Genomic DNA, 23,027 nt, shown 5'->3' with positions numbered 1-23,027 from the left:
AAAATTAATGAAAGCTCAAACTGCAAGAAATCAATTATTTTCCCTAACTCAGTCAACAGATATTAAAGACTCAGTTTTCAATGTAGTCAATTATTTTTTAAAGGCATAGTGTAAAACAGGTTTTACAAGTTTTGCTTGTGAAAAGAGGAAGCTATTAACTTTCAATTCACTCAATGGTAGAAGTCCATCCAGTAATAGGCCTGGGAAACGGGACAAGTCTCTAGTACAGAATGAAAATGCTAATTATAACCGGATCTGCTGACCTTATCTGAACATTCCATGTGCTTTCCTGCCTCTGCCTCTATGAGCATAAAAATCTTCTGACCATCTCCTTCACATGTCAAAAGACTTTTCATCCTTCGAATTCCATCATAATTGCTACCTCTTTCATCACAAAATTCCTTCTTACCCGACAAAATGTAATCTCTCCTTCTATTAATTCCCCACAGTACTTTTCTGCACCTTTCTTACAACAGATATCATTGCGCCTGCTTCATCTTCTGATACAAAATTATAAGCTATTCAAAGGCGGGGGGTTACTTAGCTATGTTAGTATTTCTGGAGTGCCAGGCACAGTGCCTTCCCCAAAGAGGATACTGAATAAACAGTTACATTAGATGTGCCTATGCAAACACCCAACATCATAGAGAAGAGAGAGACTGTTGACCCAACAAAGCATCAAACATTAAATATGCATTTTTAATAACCTATGGTGGTAATACAGATGATTTTTTTTCAGTAATCCATGTATCCATAGGGCAAAATCTTAAGTCGCTAACTTTTCAATGCTCCGACAAAAGTTAAGCAGCAGTGGATTCAAAATGAACGACTAAAATCGATCTAAATGTACCTTGCACAGCCTGACCAAAACCTATTTTTGAAAATGATCAAGTATTAGCCTTCTTAAAACTAGAATAGAGAGGAAAAAACTAACATAGGCTATTTATTCATAAGGAAAGACTACAAGAATGTGCTTGCTACACAGCAGTGAACAACAAAACCATTTATTACCATACACATCTGGTCTTACTTCCTTCACTTATAACCCTTGAAACAGATCAGACATTTAGACATTTGCCAATTAACAAATGGTTTACTTAGGCCAGGAACAGTGGCTCACACCTGTCATCTTGGCACTTTGGGAGGCCAAAGCGGGTGAATCATGAGGTCAGGAAATCAAGACCATCCTGGCTAACCCGGTGAAACCCCGTCTCTACTAAAAATACGGAAAATTAGCTGGATGTGGGGTCACGCGCCTGTAGTCCCAGCTACTTGGGAGGCTGAGGCAGGAGAATCACTTGAACCCGGGAGGCAGAGGTTGCAGTGATCTGGGATCATGCCACTACACTCCAGCCTGGGAAACAGAGCAAGACTTCATCTCAAAAAAATAAAATAAAAAAAAAGGAAAAAAGAAAAAGAAAGTATTTGTTTAATGTGCCCCCAATGTCCAATGAATCATTTTCTCATCCAAATCCTAATTTCCATTTATTAACATATTATATTACTGAAAAATCAAGAAATATGACATCTAACTATAGTGATGCTACCCTTACCAATGCTTGGGACTTTATTAATAACTCTGACAAAGAAAAGAATATAACATTTTCCCAAGCAATCTGGTTCTATTTTATAAATAACAGCAATAAAATAGTTAACATACCCAAAGCAAAGAAACCAATAATGTCAAAAATATATCAGTTGCATCACATTTTCTCCAAAATGAGAAACATTTAAGATTCAAAATTTATAACTAGGCACTTAATCAACTAAAAATGCTAACCCCACTGGTCACTAAACACAGATAGGGGAAAATGTGGTCAAATACTTAAGCGCTATAGACTCAAACCTTCAGCAGGGGTCAATGTCTCTAAATTCACAAATTTAAGGATCAGTATCCTCTACTAGAAAATGTATGCTTAAGATACCAACTCATAAGTAATCAATTTGTCATCTAAACTCTGAAATATGACAATGAAATTCTACCTATTTTCTGTCCAGTAGGTACAATGCACATAACTAATGAAGCAATGATCATCAAGGCCTCACATGAGCCAATGGCACTGTTTTTTCTCCACAGTTCCACCAACCGACAACATCCAAAACAGGAACTGAATAAGACCTCAGATGAGTCAAAAATCATCTACCCCACATCACAGAAATGGCTTAAAGTAAGGTCCTTACTGATGCTGGGAAACTTGTTAGTATTTTGCTTGTTTTAAACTTACTTTTCGGCCTAGCGCGGTGGCTCACACCTGTAATCCCAGCACTTTGGGAGACCGAGGCGGGCAGATCACTTGAGGTCAGGAGTTCGAGACCAGCCTGGCCAACATAGTGAAACCCCGTCTCTACTGAAAATACAAAAATTAGCCAGGTGTGGTGGTGCATGCCTGTAATCCTGGCTGAGGCAGGAGTATGGCTTGAACTCAGGAGGCAGAGGTTGCAGTGAGCTGAGACCATGCCACTACACTCAAGCCTGGGCAACAGAGCAAGACTCCGACTCAAAAAATAAATAAATAAACAAACAAACTAACTAACTAACTTACTTTTCCACCAATCAGTGGCAGAACATGCATCTTTCCGGTCAAGCTGTCTTTCACAGATGATACTATCAGGCAGGTCCCACACAGGATGACTTGGCGTCTTGTCCATCTGTTCACTGGCAACTGCATTTTGCCTTTACGGACATTATACATTCCTGAGAGCTGAATCCGTTCAGAGCTACCCGTGCTGTGAGGTTTTCCTGAAATAAACACAAGCAAACATGTTATTCTTTTAAAATGGAAGCTTTTCCTACTCATCTGCATACCAGATATAAGAACTGGACAACAAGGGAATAATTCAAGGGAAAATTAAAAATTCAATCTAATTTATAATTGAGATGACAACTGTCGTAATGGAATTATGGTAAGAACTACATCTCCACATGTACACTTAATATTAAGTGAACAGCCTTTTCCATAAAATCCTAGGAAAACACCATTTTAACTCTCTGTTTCAACTGGAGTTTTCTTTTCTTTTTTATTTGAGACGGAGTCTCACTGTCGCCCAGGCTTGAGTGCAGTGGTGCGATCTCAACTCACTGCAACCTCCGCCTCCAAGGTTCAAGCAATTCTCCTGCCTCAGCCTCCCGTGTAGCTGGTCTACAGGTGCCGGCCACCAGGCATGGCTAATTTTTTTTGTATTTTTAGTAGAGATGGGGTTTCACCATGTTGGTCAGGCTGATCTCGAACTCCCGACCTCAGGAGATCTGCCCATCTCAGCCTCCCAAAGTGCTGGGATTACAGGCATGAGCCACCGCGCCTGGGTTGGAGTTTGATTTTCTTGCATATCTTTCACAATTTAATTTTATGTTTGAAAAGACTTCACGATGTTTATGAATGGATAGAGTTATTTAAATACACTAAGAAGAAAGTATTACAGCCTGAGATAGGAAAATAACATCCAACATCTTACATTTAATAAAACTAATCAGTTTAATAAAATTAACTGCGGATATTTTTCCTTCTACAGATATTCAATGTGTATTTACTGTAAGAAAGGAAATATTTTTCTTAAAAAACACGATGATTTCCTATTAGAAGTACTATCCCAGCAATCCATGAAGAATGGGTCCTACAATACTTATGACTCATGGTATGGAGCACAGAAACAGAGGAATAAGAAATGAGGCTAAAAGGCTGAAAGAGATCTGAGAAAGGTCTGAAGAGTCTTTACTTCCCAAATGGAAATGAATTTGGCAGAATTAGTCAGGCAAGTCCTATCAACTTAATGGGAGAACTACTGTGATTGACACAAACATAGTGATAGAGTCACATAAGCAACCAGAAAAGTATTTCCACATTTCTAGATACTGAATAGATAATTTCAAACAGTACCACAGCCTCTGCCCAGAGATAAGTTAATAAGAGATATATGTACTATAGTAGGACCCCAGTCAGGAATAACATATTGATTTAGAAGTTGGACTAGTTGCCAAGGGCTAGCAAAAGAAATAGGTTCAAGATAAATTACATTCTTATTAATATTAAAAATCAGCATAAATACCAAGTGGTTTTGATACATGTCTAATACTTATTAGACAGGGAACAGGAAGAACAACAGCTCTAAAAATAAATAACAAGAAACTCCAAAGAGTATCTGAACCTTCCCAATACATACTTAGGGCACAGATGTTAGGAAATAAGCCACAGGTTTGAATTTCGCTTCTTCTTTCTCCCAGTAGATAAAAATGTTTTATAAAATAAACACTTCACACTACAAAATTTTGTTGAGGCTGGGCCAGGATGAAGTATAACAGTGATTCAGCTACTTGAACCAGGTGCCCAGCAAACAGCTACACTGTTAGAGCTCTCACTGGAAAGGTACTGTATTGTTTGTCTACCACGTTAGTTTTCCCACAAATAAGTAGGGAGCCCAGAAGACTATTCAAAACAGATTGTGAGATGTGACAAGCCAAGGGCTGCCAATGATGGATCAGACACAGTGATTCACATGTCCCATTCTGCACAAGCTCATTTATACCTAAAGAGGAAGATGCCTGGGTTTCCAATCTAAGAGCTCCTTACTATATGACAGACTCTCTTCCTAGGGGGAAGAAGAGAGAAGAAAAGACAAAGAATAATAAAATGAAAAGCAAATGAAGGACTAAAAACAATGGACAATAGGTTACTGGGTTTCCAAAATCCAATTTCCTTGACATAATAAACGAATGCTAAAAAGGGATCTGATCTGATCTACACACACACACACACACACACACACACACAATAAATGCAAAGAAGTAGGCATTTTATTCAGTCCATCAGAGAGTGGCTTCAAGAATACTTGTTAACCTGTCAAATTTATGCAGTTCTATGAAGAAACAGAGACTGGAAAAAAAGAGAACAGGCATACATAAGGGCTGGCCTTTCAATTCTCCAACTCCATATACATCCTACAGAAAGCCCCAGAGCAAATCACCAGACAGACTGGACAAAGGCCAGAAGGGATCTTTAACAGAAGAGTATGGATACATCAGTAGATTCTGGCTCTTTATTCCCTAGTCAGAAAAATTTCCAAGAGTTCCGAATTGTCCTGGAGCCCAAGAGTCAGATCAGCCTGTCCTTGGAAAACCCTGAACATCCCAGTCTGAATCAAATCCCTCTGGTCTTGCTCTGAATGAATTTCAATATCCCTATTGTCTGTCCTCTCCCTGGGTGTCCCAGATCAGACACATCCTTAGGACGTGGCTGTGTACTAAGTGGGTCCTGGGGAATATGGAGATGAATGAGGTAATATATACCTAGACAATTACCCAGGTGCACCCTCCTTTTTATCAGACTTCCTTGTTCTATGACATAAGGAATTATTTTTGCTCTTCCTGCCAATTCTCAAAATTCTCAACTCAGAGGAATTCCAGTTGCCCTATGCTCTAATAAACACTGACAATACCAAAGTAATTCACGTCTGCCAGTTTAAAGCTGGGTCAGTTGTTAACTTTCACTTTAGAAATGTTACTCTAATTCCCTACAGGCTTAAGGCATTTTTACATGATCCAGGAGGAAAAACAGACAGCAAAAGCAAACATTTCAAGCTGAGACAGAAATACGACAACAGAGAGTGATTTGAAAACATACTCATATACTTCCTCTTTTACTTACGCACTTGGCACATGGTAGGTAAGGTGATCTATACTAGTCTATTTAAAAACCAGGCATGGCCCACTTGTAGAAAATTACAGCACAATGCTAAAGAATCAAACTAGGGCCTCTGGATTATTTTATTTTATTTTATTTATTTATTTATTTATTTATTTATTAGACAGAGTCTCACTCTGTCGCCCAGGCTAGAGTACAGTGGCATGATTTCGGCTCACTGCAACCTCTGCCTCCCAGGTTCAATTGATTCTTCTGCCTCAGCCTCCAAGCACTTCGGACTACAAACAAATGCCACCATGCCTGGCTAATTTTTGTATTTTTAACACAGACAGCATTTCCCCATATTGGCCAGGCTGGTCTCAAACTCCTGACCTCGTGATCCACCCACCTCGGCCTCCCAAAGTGCTGGGATTATATGTGTGAGCCACCGCGCCAAGACGGCCTCTGGATCTTGATTACATACTCAAAGCTCCTCTCCCACACCAAAATGACAGTTCTTATTTCACATAGTAAAACTGTTTTTTAAAGAGGGGGCAAAACAGAGCATGAAATGTCTTATAATCCAGTATGCTAGATGCTAGAGGTATCAAGAAAATGTTCTCTGCGTCAAATTGCTTAAAGCAAAATCTCTAAAACGTAGTCCAAAACCATATAAAGCAAAATCTCTAAAAATGTAGTCCAAGGATCATATATATTAGTATCACTTAGACTTCTGTCTACTACCACAGCCCTAGATTTGAAACATTGGTAACCAAGGCCTGAGACCTACATTTCAGCAACCACAAATAGATGGTTATATTTTGTGACCATAAATCTAAAATAATAAAATAAGTCATTCCCCAAGGTCTGTTTATTTTCTAACAAATGTATTCCTCACATTCATGAATTCAGGATTTTAATTGTCATCTCCGTAAGTAAGCTAGTTCAACCTTTTCACGTCATATAAAACTACCTTAAAAATACGATGAAAGCAATGGACCTCCAGAAAAAAAAACAACAACAACAACTTTAATATGCACAGACATCAGATTTGGCAGATAACTGTAGTAGATTTATTTGACCATACCCACGAGAATAAAGGATGGTGAAATCACTCAGTAACAAGAGCCTATTCCCATTTCCTTAAATCACATTCCAAACATGAGGAAGGGGTAGGTTAAAATTAATTTCTCCTATAGCCAAATTTATTCTTACAAAATTATTTGTCTTTGATCTTTCTTATCTCTTCCTTCACATAGTTTACCTATCTCAGGAGGCCTAGTCCATGTAGCAAACTATTTAGACAGATAATATTTACCTCGACAGACATTGTTTCCAATAAAAAAAGCTCACTGAGTATTATAGTGATAGGTCTACTGTAATCACTATAATTAAAAATGTATCTGGGCTGGGTGCAATGGTTTATGCCTGTAATCTCAGCACTTTAAAAGGCCAAAGTGGGAAGACTGCTTGAGCCCAGGAGTTCAAGACCAGCCTGGGCAACATAGTGAAACCCCGTCTCCATAAAAAAATTAACTAGGAGTGGTGGCAGGCACCTGTAGTCCCAGCTAATCAGGAAGTACAGGTGTGAGGACTGCTTGCGCCCAGGAGGTCAAGGGTGCAGTGCGCTATGATTGTGCCACTGCACTCCGGAGCCTGGGAGATGGAGTAAGACCTTGTCTTTAAAAAATATATATATATAATATGAATATATAAATATATATTATATAAATATATATTATATAAAATATGTAAATATATAAATATATAAGCATATATTATATATATATATACTTTATAGAAAAGATATTAATATATCTGTATACATACACTGGTTTTTAAAGTATTTACAATTTTACATCAGAAAGCCAAAACTAACATCTTAACCAAAAAGTAAAACATTATTTTGGAAAGTACACACTGGGCTGGACACAGTGGTTCATGCCTGTAATCTCAACACCTTGGGAGGCTGACGTGGGTAGATCACTTGAGGTCAGGAGTTCGAGACCAGCCAGGCCAAGATGGCAAAACTCTGTCTCTACTAAAAATATAAAAATTATCCAGGCATGGTGGCGGGCGCCTGTAGACCCAGCTAGTCTGGAGGCTGAGGCAGGAGAATCACTTAAACGCAGGAGGCGGAGGCTGCAGTGAGCTGAGGTTGTGCTACTGCACTCCAGCCCAGGTGACAGAGCGAAAGTCTGTCTCAAAAAAAAAAAAAGAGAAAGTACACATTGGCTCATTTGACCACTGTTAAAAATAATGGGGGGTGGGGGTGGTCCATTATAAGGAAAACTTTAAGAAAACGGAAGCAATGTACTTCGTGTGCCTTTGTTGTGGTTGTTTTACATCCTGGATGGTTTAAACATTTATTTTCAGAGTAAGACCCTGTCATTTTTTTCAGAGCCAAAAAGTCATTGTTTTGTGAAGTACTTTTCTAGTGTCATGAATGGTTTTTGCAAAATGCTTTCTATGATAGAAACATCCACCTTTTAAAAATCTTCACTTTTTTTTCCACAGATTTATTAATGTATAAAAGACATACAGTAAACTACATAAAGTATAAAATAAGATATGACGTATCTACACACATGAAACCGTCACCAGAAAATAAGTATATTGATCACTGCCGTTTCCTCATGTCCCACTGTGATTTCTCCCTCTCCCTACACCCCCACAGAGTTTCTCCCACACTCAGGCAACTATGATCTGGTTTCTGTCACTTTCTTCCATGTTGTTGCAAGAGTTCATTATTTTTTGTTGCTGTGTAGTATTACCTTGTAGTAATATATCACAATTTAACAACTGATCTGCTAATGGACATTTGAATTGTTTACAGTCTTTTTTTTTATTATTATTATTTTGACGGAGAACACTGGTGTACAAGTCTTGGTATAGACAAATGTTCTGATTCCTCTTGGGTAAATACCTAGGACTGGAATGGCTTGTTTGTACCATTTTACACCCCCAGCAGCAGTGCAGAGAGTTCCATAAGCTCCACATCCCTGTCAACATTTTTTTTTTTTTTTTTTTTGGAGATGCAGTTTTACTCTTGTCACCCAGCTGGAGTGCAATGCCATAATCTCGGCTCACTGCAACATCCACCTTCCAGGTTCAAGCAATTCTCCTGCCTCAGCCTCCCGAGGAGCTGGGATTACAGCCATCCGCCACCACGCCTGGCTAATTTTTGTATTTTTAGTAGAGACAGGGTTTCACCATGTTGGCCAGGCTGGTCTAGAACTGCTGACCTCAGATGGTCCACCGCCTCAGCCTCCCAAAGTGCTGGGATTACAGGCATGAGCCACGGCGCCTGGCCCCCAGTCAACACTTTTAGCCATTCTAGTGCATATGTAGTGGTATCTCCCTATGGTTTTAAGTTGCATTCCCCTAAGGACTAATCATCTTCTCACAGGTTTCTGATCTGCATATCTTCTTTGCCAAAGTGACTATTCAAATCTATTGTTCAATTTTAATTGGGTTGCGTTCTTTAGCTATTCCCAACATAAATCCTCTGTCAGATATACTTTTTTTTTTTTTTGAGACACAGTCTTGCTGTTGCCCAGGCTGGAGTGCAGTGGCACAAACATAGCTCGCTACAGTCTCAACCTCCTCCTGGGATCAAATGATCCTCCCTCCTCAGCCTCCCGAATAGCTGGGACTACAAGTGCCTGCCACCATGCCCAGATAATTTTTTTCCATTTTTTGTAGAGACAGGGTCTCGCTATGTTGCCCATGCTGGCCTTGAATTCCTGCACTCAAATGATGCTTCCACCTCAGCCTCCCACATGTTGGGATTATAAGCGTGAGTCACTGTGCCCAGACTTCTATCAGATATATGACTTGCAAATATTTTCTCCCAGTCTGGCTTACTTACTTTTTAACTTTCTTTTTTTTATTATTATTATACTTTAAGTTCTAGGGTACATGTGCACAACGTGCAGGTTTGTGATATATGAATACATGTGTTATGTTGGTGTGCTGCACCCATTAACTCATCATTTACAATAGGTATGTCTCCTAATGCTATCCCTCCCCACTACCCCCTCCCCACAATAAGACCCGGCATGTGATGCTCCCCTTCCTGTGTCCAAGTGATCTCATTGTTCAATTCCTACCTATGAGTGAGAACATGCGGTACTTGGTTTTCTGTTCTTGTGATAGTTTGCTGAGAATGATGGCTTCCAGCTGCATCCATGTACCTACAAAGGACACGAACTCATCCTTTTTTATGGTTACACAGTATTCCATCGTGTACATGTGCCACATTTTCTTAATCCAGTCTGTCACTGATGGACATTTGGGTTGATTCCAAGTCTTTCCCATTGTGAACAGTGCCAGATTAAACATGCGTGTGCATGTGTCTTTGTAGCAGCATGACTTACAAACCTTTGGGTATATCCCCAGTAATGGGATTGCTGAGTCAAACGGTATTTCTAGTTCTAGATCCTTGAGGAATCGCCACACTGTTTTCCACAATGGTTGAACTAGTTTACAGTCCCACCCACAGTGTAAAAGTGTTCCTATTTCTCCACATCCTCTCCAGCACCTGTTGTTTCCTGATTTTTTTAATGATTGCCATTCTAACTGGTGTGAGATGGTATCTCATTGTGGTTTTGATTTGCATTTCTCTGATGGCAAGTGACGATGAGCATTTTTTCATGTGTCTGTTGGCTGTATGAATGTCTTCTTTTGAGAAGTGTCTGTTCATATCCTTTGCCCACTTTTTGATGGGGTTGTTTGGTTTTTTTGTTGTAACTTTGATTGAGTTCTTTATAGGTTCTGGATATTAGCCCTTTGTCAGATGAGCAGATTGCAAAAATTTCCTCCCATTCTGTAGGTTGCCTGTTCACTCTGATGGTAGTTTCTTTTGCTGTGCAGAAGCTCTTTAGTTTAATTAGATCCCATTTGTCAATTTTGGCTTTTGCTGCCATTGCTTTTGGTGTTTTAGACATGAAGTCCTTGCCCATGCCTATGTCCTGAATGGTACTACCTAGATTTTCTTCTAGGGTTTTTATGGTATTAGGTCTAACATTTAAGTCTCTAATCCATCTTGAATTAATCTTCGTATAAGGAGTAAGGAAAGGATCCAGTTTCAGCTTTCTACTTATGGCTAGCCAATTTTCCCAGCACCATTTATTAAATAGGGAATCCTTTCCCCATTTCTTGTTTCTCTCAGGTTTGTCAAAGATCAGATGGCTGTAGATGTGTGGTATTATTTCTGAGGACTCTGTTCTGTTCCATTGGTCTATATCTCTGTTTTGGTACCAGTACCATGCTGTTTTGGTTACTGTAGCCTTGCAGTATAGTTTGAAGTCAGGTAGCGTGATGCCTCCAGCTTTGTTCTTTTGGCTTAGGATTGTCTTGGCAACGAGGGCTCTTTTTTGGTTCCATATGAACTTTAAAGTAGTTTTTTCCCATTCTGGCAGCTTGATGGGGATGACATTGAATCTATAAATTACCTTGGGCAGTATGGCCATTTTCATGATATTGATTCTTACTATGCATGAGCATGGAATGTTCTTCCATTTGTTTCTGTCCTCTTTTATTTCACTGAGCAGTGGTTTGTAGTTCTCCTTGAAGAGGTCCTTCACATACCTTGTAAGTTGGATTCCTAGGTATTTTATTCCATTTGAAGCTACTGTGAATGGGAATTCACTCATGATTTGGCTCTCTGTTTGTCTGTTATTGGTGTATAAGAATGCTTGTGATTTTTGCACATTGATTTTGTATCCTGAGACTTTGCTGAAGTTGCTTATCAGCTTAAGAGATTTTGGGCTGAGATGATGGGGTTTTCTAAATATACAATCATGTCATCTGCAAACAGGGAAAATTTGACTTCCTCTTTTCCTAATTATATACCCTTTATTTCTTTCTCCTGCCTGATTGCCCTGGCCAGAATTTCCAACACTATGTTGAATAGGAGTGGTGAGAGAGGACATCGCTATCTTGTGCCAGTTTTCAAATGGAATGCTTCCAGTTTTTGCCCATTCACTGTGATGTTGCCTGTGGGTTTGTGATGAATAGCTCTTATTATTTTGAGATATGTCCCATCAATACCTAATTTATTGAGAGTTTTTAGCATGAAGGGCTGTTGAATTTTGTCAAACGCCTTTTCTGCATCTACTGAGATAATCATGTGGTTTTTGTCTTTGGTTCTGTTTGTATGTTGGAGTACATTTAAAATTATCTTTAAAATAATCTTTAAAATTACTTGTGAAACCAGGTAGTATAAATCCTACTCTGTAAAAAAGCAGAGTTGCAATCTAGATGCCTTTTATTTATTTCGCTTACCTCACTACTACAACCTTGAACAGAAGCAGTGAAAGCAGACATTCTTTCCTTTTTCCTGATCTTAAGGGGAAGGCATTCAAATTTTTGCCATTTAAAACACTATTAGCATCCGGGCACGGTGGCTCACACCTGTAATCCCAGCAGTTTGGGAGGCCGAGGCGGGTGGATCACGAGGTTAGGAGATCAAGACCATCCTGGCTAACACGGTGAAACGACATCTCCACTAAAAATACAAAAAAAGATTAGCTGGGCGTGGTAGCAGGCGCCTGTAGTCCCAGCTACTCAGGAGGCTGAGGCAGGAGAATGGCGTAAACCCGGGAAGCAGAGCTTGCAGTGTGCCAAGATCGTGCTACTGCACTCCAGCCTAGGCAACAGAGCAAGACTCCGTCTCAAAAAAAAAAAAAAAGCCAAATAAATGAATAAAACACTATTAGCTGTATATTTTCTACAGATGCTCTATATCAAACTGAGGAAGTTTCCTTCTATTCCTAACTTGCCAAGGTATTTTTTTTCTAAATCAGAAAGGGATATTGGAATTCCTCAAATGCTGTTTCTGTCACCAAGATGATTATGAATTTAATTGATAATTTTTTGCTTTGAGAAACAGGGTCCTGGTCTGTACCCACACTGTGCAGTAGCACAACCATGGCTCTGTGTAACCTCAAACTCCTGGGCTCATGTGATCTTTCTGCCTCAGTCTCCTGAGTGGCTAGGACTACAGGTGCACACCAGCATGCTTGGCTAATGTAAAAAAATTGTTTTTGTAGAGATGGGCATGGTGGCATGCGCCTGTAATCCCAGCTACTCAGAAGGCTTGAGTAGAAGGTGGGAGAATTGCTTGAACGTGGGAGGGAGAAGTTGCAGTGAGCCCAGACAGTGCCACTGCGCTCCTGCCTGGTGACAGAGCAAGACTCTGTCTCAAAAAACATAACATATATTCTTATTATTCTTTTAATATCTATAGAATCTGTAATGATGTCACCTCTTTCATTCGTGATATTGGTAACTTGATTCTTCTATCTTTTCTTGATCAGTCTGGTTAGAGAACTATCAATTTTATTAAGCTTCTTAATGGTTTTAAATTCGCTGATCTTCTTTTTACCTTTCTTTCCTTCTTCTTCTTTTTTTTTTTTTTTGATAAAAGGTCTCACTCTATCACCCAGGCTGGAGTATAGTGGTGCGATCTCGCCTCACTGCAACCTCTGCCTCCCAGGCTCAAGTGATTCTCCCAGCCCAGCCTGCCAAATAGCTGGGACTACAGGTGCATGCCATTATGCCCAGCTGACTTTTGTACTTTTTGTAGAGACAGGGTTTCACCATGTTCCTCAGGCTCACTGATTTTCTGTTTCATTTATTTATTTTTCACTGTTATTGCTTATTGTTTCTTTTACTAATATATATTTTTTCTTTTTTAAAGACAGTGTTTCACCATGTTGCCCTGGCTGGGCTCAAACTCTTGCACTCAAGTAATCTGCCCACCTCAGCCTCCCAAAGTGTTGGGATACAGGCGTGTGAGCCAATGCACTGGGTCCATCTTCTACTGATTTTGAGATTCTCTTTTTTCTAAACACTGCTTAACTGCATCCCACAAATTCTAGTATATTATGTTTTAACCTTTCATCAGTTCATAGTACTTTCTAATTTCCTTTTTATTTCTTCTTTCACACATAGCTATTTGGGAAGTATGTAATTTCATTTACACATATTTGAGGATTTTCCAGCTATCTTTCTTTTCTTGGTCTCTGGTTTAATTCCACAAGATTGTGGTCAGAGAATGTTCTTTGTAGGAATTGATTTTTAAAATATTTTGTTTCTGCCTTGTCTTACAGTGCTGAATTAAAAACAAAATAAACTTATTATACTTGTTTTATAGTGTAGAATACAGTCTATCTTGGTTAATGTTTGTATTAGTTAGTTTTCATTCTGCTATAAAAAACTGCCCAAGACTGGGTAATTTATTAAGGAAAGGGGTTTAATTGACTAATAGTGCAGCATGGCAGGGGAGGCCTAAGGAAACTCACAATCGTGGCGGAAGGGGAAGCAAAGCACCTTCTTTACAAGGTGGCAGGAAGAAGTGCTGAGCGAAGGGGGGATGAGCCCCTTATAAAACCATCAGGTCTCATGAGAACTCACTCACCATCATGAGAACAGCAATGGGGGAAACTGCCCCCGTGATTCAGTTATCTCCATCTGGTCTCTCCTTTGACCAGAGTGGGGATTGTGGGGATTACAATTCAAGATGAAATCTGGGTGGGGACTCAAAGCCTAATCATATCAACGTTCCATATGTACTTGAAAAAAAATGTGTATTTTGCTATTGCAGAGTGCATTATTCTATAAACTGAGGTCCAGCTGGTTAAGAGTGCTAGTCAAGTCTTCTATATTTTTAATAATTTTGTCTACACATTCTTTTAAAGATTGAGAGAAAGGCATTGAAATGTATTGCTATAATTGTGGATCTGTCTATTTCTGCTTGCAGTTCTATCAGCTTTTGATTTATGTATACTGAAGTTCTATTTAGGTGCATAAACATTTAGGATTGTTCTATCTTCTTGATGTATGGATTGCTTTATCATTATAAAACAACCTTCTTTATCACTGATTATACTGTTTTCTCTAAAATCTACTTTGTCAATGCAAATATAGCCACTCTATTTTTCTTATAATCAGTGTTACCAACATTTACATATTTTCATCTTTTTACTTTGAAACTATATGATCTTTATATTTAAAATGGATTTCCTGGCCAGGTGCAGAGGTTCACACCTGTAATCCCAACACCTGGGAGGCCGAGGCGGGTGGATCACCTGAGGTCAGGAGTTCGAAACCAGTATGGTGGCCAACATGGGGAAACCCCGTCTCTACTAAAAATACAAAAATTTGCTGGGTGTGGTGGCAGGCGCCTGTAATCCCAGCTACTTGGGAGGCTGAGGCAGGAGAATCACTTGAACCCAGGAGGCAGAGGTTGCAGTGAGCCGAGATTGCTCCATTGCACTCCAGCCTGGGCAACAAGAGTAAAACTCTGTCTCTAAATAAACAAATAATAATAAAATAAAATAGGTTTCTTGTAGGCAGCAGTTACTTTTTTTAATCTGATAATCTGTCTTTTAACTGAAACATTTACTCCTTTCACATTAATGTGACTGCTGATAATGTAAATATAGATGTGTATGAATTGAAATCTACCATATTATTCTTTGTTTTCTACTTATCCCATCTGTTCTTTGTTTTTCCTCATTTTATGCCTTGTTTCGTATTAACTGATTCCATTTAATCCTCTTGGTTGGCATATTAACAATACATTCCTTACTGTGTTCTTATTAATGGTTGCTTTAGGGTTCATTATATACATTTTGAACTCACAATCTACCTTCAAGTAATATACCACTTCATGAACACCATAACTAGTACAGTACAACAGTATACTTCCATTTCCATTACCAATATAATATTGTATCACTTCATGTACAATTTAAGAACCTTAGGATAATACACTGCCATTTCCGTTCTCCTAGTTTTTGTGCTATTGTTGCCATTTGTTTTTTCCCTTACATGTTACTGACAGTGGTACGCATGAGTTGGTTTATACTGGTTCACAGTTGGTTTTTTAATTTTCAGTAATAAATACTCAAAACTCATCACATCCTAATCATTTTACTACATTTTACTATTGTCTAACACATACATCTATTGTACATTAATGTTAGAAATACTATATAACAGTATATTACTGTGTATCTATTCCCGGCTCTACATTTAGTGACATCATGTTTGCAGCCTGAAAACCACCCCTGTGGCTGTATTTACAGCATGGAAATTGGCAAATGCTACCATCAAGGCAAAGAGGAGGTTGCTAACCATTTTCTGGCATTCCAGTGGTTATAACCTCCCCCTTGCCCACCCACAATATACTATTGTTGTCTTTACTAAAATAACACATTACCTTGGAAGATAATTTTTAAAATAAGTCTTTTATATTTATTATTTCTAGTGTTCTTCATTCCTTTATGTAGATCCAGATTTCCACCTGTTATCTTTTTCCTTTGACCTCAAGGGCTTGACATTTCTTATGGCACAGGTCTGCTGTTGATAGTCTTTCCACTTTTGTAAATTTGAGAAAGTCTTCCTTTTCCTTTGTTTTTTTGAAAATATTTTCTTTTTGAGATGGAGTTTCGCTCTGTCACCCAGGCTGGAGTGCAGTGGTGCAATCTTGGCTCACTGCAACCTTTGCCTCCCAGGTTCAAGCAATTCTCCCTGCCTCAGCCTCCCAAGTAGCCGGGACTACAGGCGTCCGCCACCACACTAATTTTTACATTTTTTAGTAGAGATGGGGTTTCACCAAGTTGACCAGGCTGGTCCTTGAACTCGTGACCTCAGGTGATCCACCTGCTTCGGCTTCCCAAAGTGCTGAGATTACAGGCGTGAACCACCGAGGCTGGCCCAAAAATATTTTCACTGTGTACAGAATTCTAGGTCAAAAGCTTTTTTCCTTCAGAATGATCTCTTCCACTGACTTCTAGTGTTCACTGTTTCTGTCAAGAAGTCTGGCCTGGGCGCAGTGGCTCACACCTGTAATTCCAGCACTTTGGAAGGCCAAGGCGGACAGATCACGAAGTCAAGAGATCAAGACTATTCTAGCCAACATAGTGAAACCCTGTCTCTACTAAACATACAAAAATTAGCTGGCCATGGTGGCACACACCTGTAGTCCCAGCTACTCAGAAGGCTGAGGCAGAAGAATCGCTTGAACCTGGAAGGCAGAGGTTGCAGTGAGCCGAGATCTCGCCACTACACTCCAGACTGGTGACAGAGTGAGACTCCGTCTCAAAAAAAAAAAAGTCTGTTGCTATTCTTAAGTCCTAGCATGTTCGGCACTCTCTCAGTGCTTTTTTTAAGATTTTTTCTTTTTATCACTGGTTTTAAGCAACGTAATCATGCTTCTTAGCATACTTCATGTTTCATGTGCTCAAGGTTTGTGGAACTTCTTAGATTTATGGTCAAATTTGACATTTTTTCAGCCCTTATTTTAAATATTTTTTCTGACCTCACAAGGTCTCTCCAGGGACTCTAATTACAAACACTTGAAGTTATCCCACAATTCATTATGGGTTTTTTTTTTAATCCGTATGTTTCATCATTGGTAATCAATTACTGTATCTTCAAGTTCACTAATCTTTTATTCTGTAGTGTTTGATCTATTGTTAATGCCTTCCAGTGTATTTTTCATCTCTATAAATTCAATTTGTGTATGTATGCGTGTGTATTTACCTACATATACACATATGCATTCACACACATATGTATCTTCCACGTCTCTCCTTAATATGCAAATGCTCTCTTTTATTTTCCTGAATATATGGAACATAACTAAAATAGCTGCTTAAATTGTCCTTGGCAACTAAGTCTATCATTTGTATCATTTCTGTGTTAGTTTAGTTTCACAGAGCCAGGTATGGTGGCTCACACCTACAATCCCAGCACTTCGGGAGACCGAGGCAGGAGAACTGCTTACATCCAGGACTTTCACACCAGCCTGGGAAACACAGTGAGACGTCCGTCTCTACAAAAAAATACAAAAATTAGCTGGGTGTGGGGGCTTGCACCTGTAGTCCCAGTTACTCTGGAGGCTGAGGTGGCAGGATCACCTGAGCCCAGGAAGGTGAGGCCGAAGTGAGTCAAAGTCACACCATTGCACTCTAGCCTGGGCAACAGAGCAAGACCTTGTCTCTACTATTAAAATATTTAAATAGCTAAAAGTACCCAAGACAATCTCATAGATTTGGCTACACAAAAATGTTAAATTTTCAAAGAGGACTGGAAAACACTTTCACAAAATATGGCAGAAATGATGTCTTATTTAATATAATAATTTTACAAAACAGTACCCTAATGAAAAAATAAACATATATAAACAGGCAAGTTCATATAAGTACAAGTAGACAAAAAACATTTCCCCAAATTGCCACTGATAATAGTAAAAACTAAAACAAACTACTACCATTTACCACTTTTCTAATTGGCAAAGATTTTAAAAGACTAATAATACCCACCACTGCATAAAGTTTTAGAAAAATAAAGAAACTTTTTTTATTATTTATTTTTATTTTTTTTGAGATGGAATATCGCTCTATCACCCAGGCTGGAGTGCAATGGCACGATCTCGGCTCACTGCAACCTCTGCCTCCCGGGTTCAAGTGATTCTCCTGCCTCAGCCTCCTAAGTAGCTGGGATTACCGGCACATGCCACCATGCCCGGCTAATTTTTTTTGTATTTTTAGTAGAGACAGGGTTCCACAATGTTGGTCAGGCTGGTCTTGAACTCCTGACCTCGTGATCCGCCCACCTCTGCCTCCCAAAGTGCGGGATTACAGGCGTGAGCCACCATGCCCAGCCAGAAACAAACTTCTTATACATTGCTGGTATGAGTGTACATTAACACAACCTTTCTGAGGGGCAATTTGAAAACAGGTTTCAAAAGCCTTAATGTTTGTACTCTTTTCAACTTCAAGACACTTAATCTAAGAAAAAAACTTAAATTTACAAAGATGTATGTAAAGAATACCCAATATAATATCATTTATAGTGAAGAAACATTAAAAACCCTCCTCAACATTCAACAATAGGAAACTGGTTAAAGTAGAATGCATCTATAATGAAATTATAAGGAATCACTTGAAAACAATATTATTGGTAAGTAATTGCCAACCTGAAACGATGGTTACCATAGAGGATCAACATAAAAATGTCTGTTTTAGACTACAGGTATGGCATAATTCTGACACTGTAAATAAATACAATTTATATGTATGTATTCATTCAAATATCAGGAAAAGGGTAGCACAAATTTAAAGTTTAAGAACAGAACAAGTTTAAATATATGTCCACAAATTATTTTAAATTTTTTCCTTCAAAAGAGAGCACCTAATTCCACTTCCTTTGTGTCTGTACTGCACTTAGTGACTGGTTTCTAACAAACAAAATATAGTAGAAGTGACAGCAGCAGCTTGTGAATTCTGAAACTAGGTCATAAAAGCATATAGCTTCCTCCTCCCTCTCTCTCTCTCTAGGATCACTCCCTCTGGGGAAGCCAGCTGCCCTGTCATGAGGATACTCATACAATCCTTTGAAAAGGCCGACAAGGTGAGGAACTGAAACTTCCTGCTAACAGCCAGCAAGGAACTAAGGCCTCTTAACAACAGCCATGTGAGCAGGCCATATTAGAAACATCCTCAAGGCCGGGCGTGGTGGCTCACGCCTGTAATCCCAGCACTTTGGGAGGCCGGGGGCAGGCGGGTCACGAAGTCTGGAGATCGAGACCATCCTGGCTAACACGGTGAAACCCTGTCTCTACTAAAAATACAAAAGTTAGCCGGGCGTGGTGGTGGGCGCCTGTAGTCCCAGCTACTCGGGAAGCTGAGGCAGGAGAATGGCGTGAACCCGGGAGGCGGAGCTTGCAGTGAGCCGAGATCACGCCACTGCACTCCAGCCTGGGCGACAGAGCGTGACTCCGTCAAAAAAAAAAAACAAAAAACAAAAAGAAACATCCTCCAGCCACGGTCAAATCCAGAGAACTCCAGCCCCTAGGCCAGAATGCAAACTTCAAGACAGACCCTGATCCGGAACTACACAGCTAAGCTATTCCTGAAACTCCTGAATTCCTGACTCAGAGATAAATGTTTGGTATTTAAACCACTAAGCTAAGCCATTCCTGAATTCCTAACTCAGAGATAAATGTTTGGTGTTTTAAACTACTAAGTTCTGGGGCAAAAACTCACACGACTTTACTATGTTGGTTTCACATAATTCTATTTACTGAACATAGTAAAACTTTAATAACCTACACTTCCCTAAAAGAGTCTACAAAATTTATAGGTCTTTGTATAAATCTACTGTAACCAGAAATGGTCAGAAACAAGAATAAGGACAACACATTAAGCAATCACAAGAATTTCCAAAATGTAAGAGAGTGAAAGTACTCATGATAAATACTGCACTAAAATCTAGGAAAAGTATGATCACTATAGAAAGCTACTGGAAGAATTTACCATGTCCCTGGAGCTGAAAATGGTCGAATGAGTGAAAACACTCAACTCTCACCTCACCCTCTTTACCTTCAGAGCTTAGACTGATAAAACTCTAAAGCATGTTTCTTACTGCATATAAATCCTTAAATCCTTCTTCACTATGACCAGTGACAGAAAGAATGAATTAAATTACTTGCCTAGGGTCATTTCAAGAGCTAGCAGAAGGATTGACATGACTCCATAAGAGGTCTAGGGGAGCACAACTGCATCTGGGAATTCTGTCTCAGAGCTGAGAGGCTAAAAGAAGCTCAGCGAGGAGTGCTGGCAGGAGCTTTGAAACAGATTTAAGACTAGCTGCTTTTTAGCTAATGGAAATGACAACCAGCTGCTAAACAGATTTGGGAGGGTTAATTTATGCATCAGATCAAAATATATAAAGTCAACTGCCTAGTAAATCTTGCTTCTTACTGACAGCTATTCAATTTGATTAGGTTTATTTATATCTCCCAAATTACCATAGACCCTTATCCTGGACAAATGTCATGCCCTGAAGCTTTTGATAATCTCTAAATTCCTGAATATGCCTACAGCTTATAGTTTTCTTTATAATATTGATTAACTAGTACCTGAAAATAGTACCACTTTATATCTCTAAAGATTCTGCAAACACAGGGCTAAAGTAATTAAAAAGGGGAAAAAAAAATCCACCGAAGAAAATTCTCACATAAACTATAGTAAATGAGCCACGAACTTTTAAAATAATACAAAATCAAAATTATAAACATGATCACTGATTGTATATTTGTGTAGTGGTGCAGGAAATAATAAATTTAAATGCTGAAAGGGAAAGGCTGAATGAAGACAAGTTAAAACGAAAGGCTTCAAACCTAAGCATGTGCCAGAACCACCTAGAAGTCTTGCTAAAACAGAGATTGAGGGGCTCTGCCACTCAAGAGTTTCTCATTCAATAGTTCTGGGTAGGCGCCTGAGATTTTGCAGATGTTGCAGGTCTGGGGACCACAACTTGACAAGTTACACAGTATTACGTTACTAACATAACTAACCAACTTGACCTGGTGGATCATCAGGATTTGGTTGATTATAACCTAGACCAAAGAAACAAGCAAATCAGGTCAGAGAGAAGAGTGAGGCAAACGTGAGGCATAATGGACGAGATATCAGGTGCTGCCCAAACTTTCCACTCTCCTCTTTCTTCCTTCCTTCCCCCATCTCTCTTCCTCAAAAGGAACTAGATTCAGTTCTCAGGCATCTTTCAAGTTCCCTCCATTACATGATTCCATGGACAGATCACAATTATTCTTCAGTAGTCCTGAATGCCTGATGCTCACATCTCTTTTTGGGATGTGTGTGTTTGAGATGTATGAGAAGGTATCTTCTTCAAATGTGGGTTTCATTACAATTTTGAATTCATACAGACCATAGCCCTTCCTCCTTTGTATGAGCTTCTTCAGCTCAGTTCCAGAAGCAATATATAGTGAGTTGGGGCAGGCTCCCACTATTAACTTCATATCTGGCAAAACATATTTGAAATTTGCAAAATCAACCTTCACTTGTCAGTTCAATGTCTTCACCATCTGTTACTTCTCACATTTCCTGTGCGTAACTTCACACAATACCTTAAGAGTCCTTTCAGCATTCTCAAGTTTTCTTTCTTATTTGATGAGCAAAATTTTCATTGGTTGAAATAATCACTGAAACACTAACTTCTTGTTGCTGTCATTTCCGTTGTAACAGATGGTAGACCTGTTCAGTTCCATAGGTTTAGCTTCCACCACATTCAACATTCTGAAGTTACCTACAACTTCTATATTCCACCTAGAAACCATCACTTTTGTAGACTTCAGGATTTTAATCACCTGCTTTCCCAGCTTAATTTATTTTTGTGGTACTTTTCCATACACAAAAAAAAGTCACAGGCACAAAAGTTAAAGTGTGCAATGTCATGAGCGAGGAGACACAACTGAACTTCGCTGAAACAATGAACTGGGCAGCAGGCCTCACTCAGGGAGGGCTTAACTCAAATTTCAGCCTCAGAAAAAATACCAATTACACTCTGTCATGAGGATTTAGAGGCCCTAGGAATGACTCAATCTTAACTCTTGGAATGTCTAAGGTCCAGTATACCCCTATTTACTCTTAACTGCTCCAAAGGAACACACATACCTAGCTACCTCCTTTAGATAAGAACTATGACTGTGTCAGGGGTAATGCACACTGCTGTGGGTGTGGAAATCAGGATGATGAAGCTAGACAGCTCCACAGCTCCAGCTGAGTCAAGTTTTCACAGTGACATGCTTTTATTGGGAGTGCTGTGGTGTTTCTTCTGAGCACACACACACTCCTAAGTACATACTAAAATAAAAATTCGAAAGCCAAGCATGAATGATTTTGGGATAATCTACACCACTGTGTATCTCTCTTCAAACAGTGAAAAAACAACTACATTTCAGTTTTCTTTGCTGCAAACAGACTTCGGCCAAGATGACTTCAGACAATGATTAAGAGCCATGTCCCTAGAATCACATAAGTCCCAATATAATTAAAAATTATTTTCCAGTGGTTCTAACTAGGAGGTTGGGTTATAGAGTTTACTTTCTACTGTGTAATACACCCTGCTATTGTTTAAATTAGTCTTTTATAAACAAAAATTCCAAGAGCAAAACAATTTCCTAAAAACTTTACGTTCCACTCCTCTCTACTGCATTAGATAATAATCAGCTCACTGCCCCTTTCCCTACAAAGTTGATCACATTAAATATGTTGAGTCTAGATTCAAAAGTTCGAAAAATGACCTTAAGAAGCTATCTTGTACAGACATGACATCAGAAAACTACCTTAAACCCATTCCAAATAGATAGCTTCTCTCAACTTATTAGGAATCTCTTTAAAAAATTATAAAGCCTCCTATAATTATCCTATTACTAAGATTTATCTTTTGGAAATTTTAGAAGCTTTGTTTTAAAACTTCTTAGAACCACACACAAAATCCATAGAGTTTTCACTTAAATGTTTTCCAATTATTATAAATACAGTCCCATTATCAAAAGTTTAAAAGAAAAGGAAGTTAAAAAAAAAAAAA

General features: G+C 39.0%; 1 protein-coding gene across 1 annotated transcript in view; it reads right to left on the bottom strand.

Moving 5' to 3' along the window:
• Positions 1 to 23,027, bottom strand: part of PHLPP1 (PH domain and leucine rich repeat protein phosphatase 1) — a 271,957-nt gene that overhangs the window by 152,041 nt on the left and 96,889 nt on the right. The window contains exon 2 of the mRNA XM_017867150.1: positions 2,544 to 2,740. Within this exon, the coding sequence (XP_017722639.1) occupies positions 2,544 to 2,740 (197 nt within the window). The remainder of the gene's footprint in view (positions 1 to 2,543; positions 2,741 to 23,027) is intronic.

The sequence above is a fragment of the Rhinopithecus bieti genome, unplaced genomic scaffold (assembly GCF_001698545.2).
Source record: "Rhinopithecus bieti isolate Rb0 unplaced genomic scaffold, ASM169854v2 scaffold_2554, whole genome shotgun sequence".
In the NCBI taxonomy this organism is placed as follows: domain Eukaryota; kingdom Metazoa; phylum Chordata; class Mammalia; order Primates; family Cercopithecidae; genus Rhinopithecus; species Rhinopithecus bieti.
The sequence above is the reverse complement of the archived record's forward strand: the minus strand, read 5'-3'. Positions and strand labels throughout refer to the sequence as shown.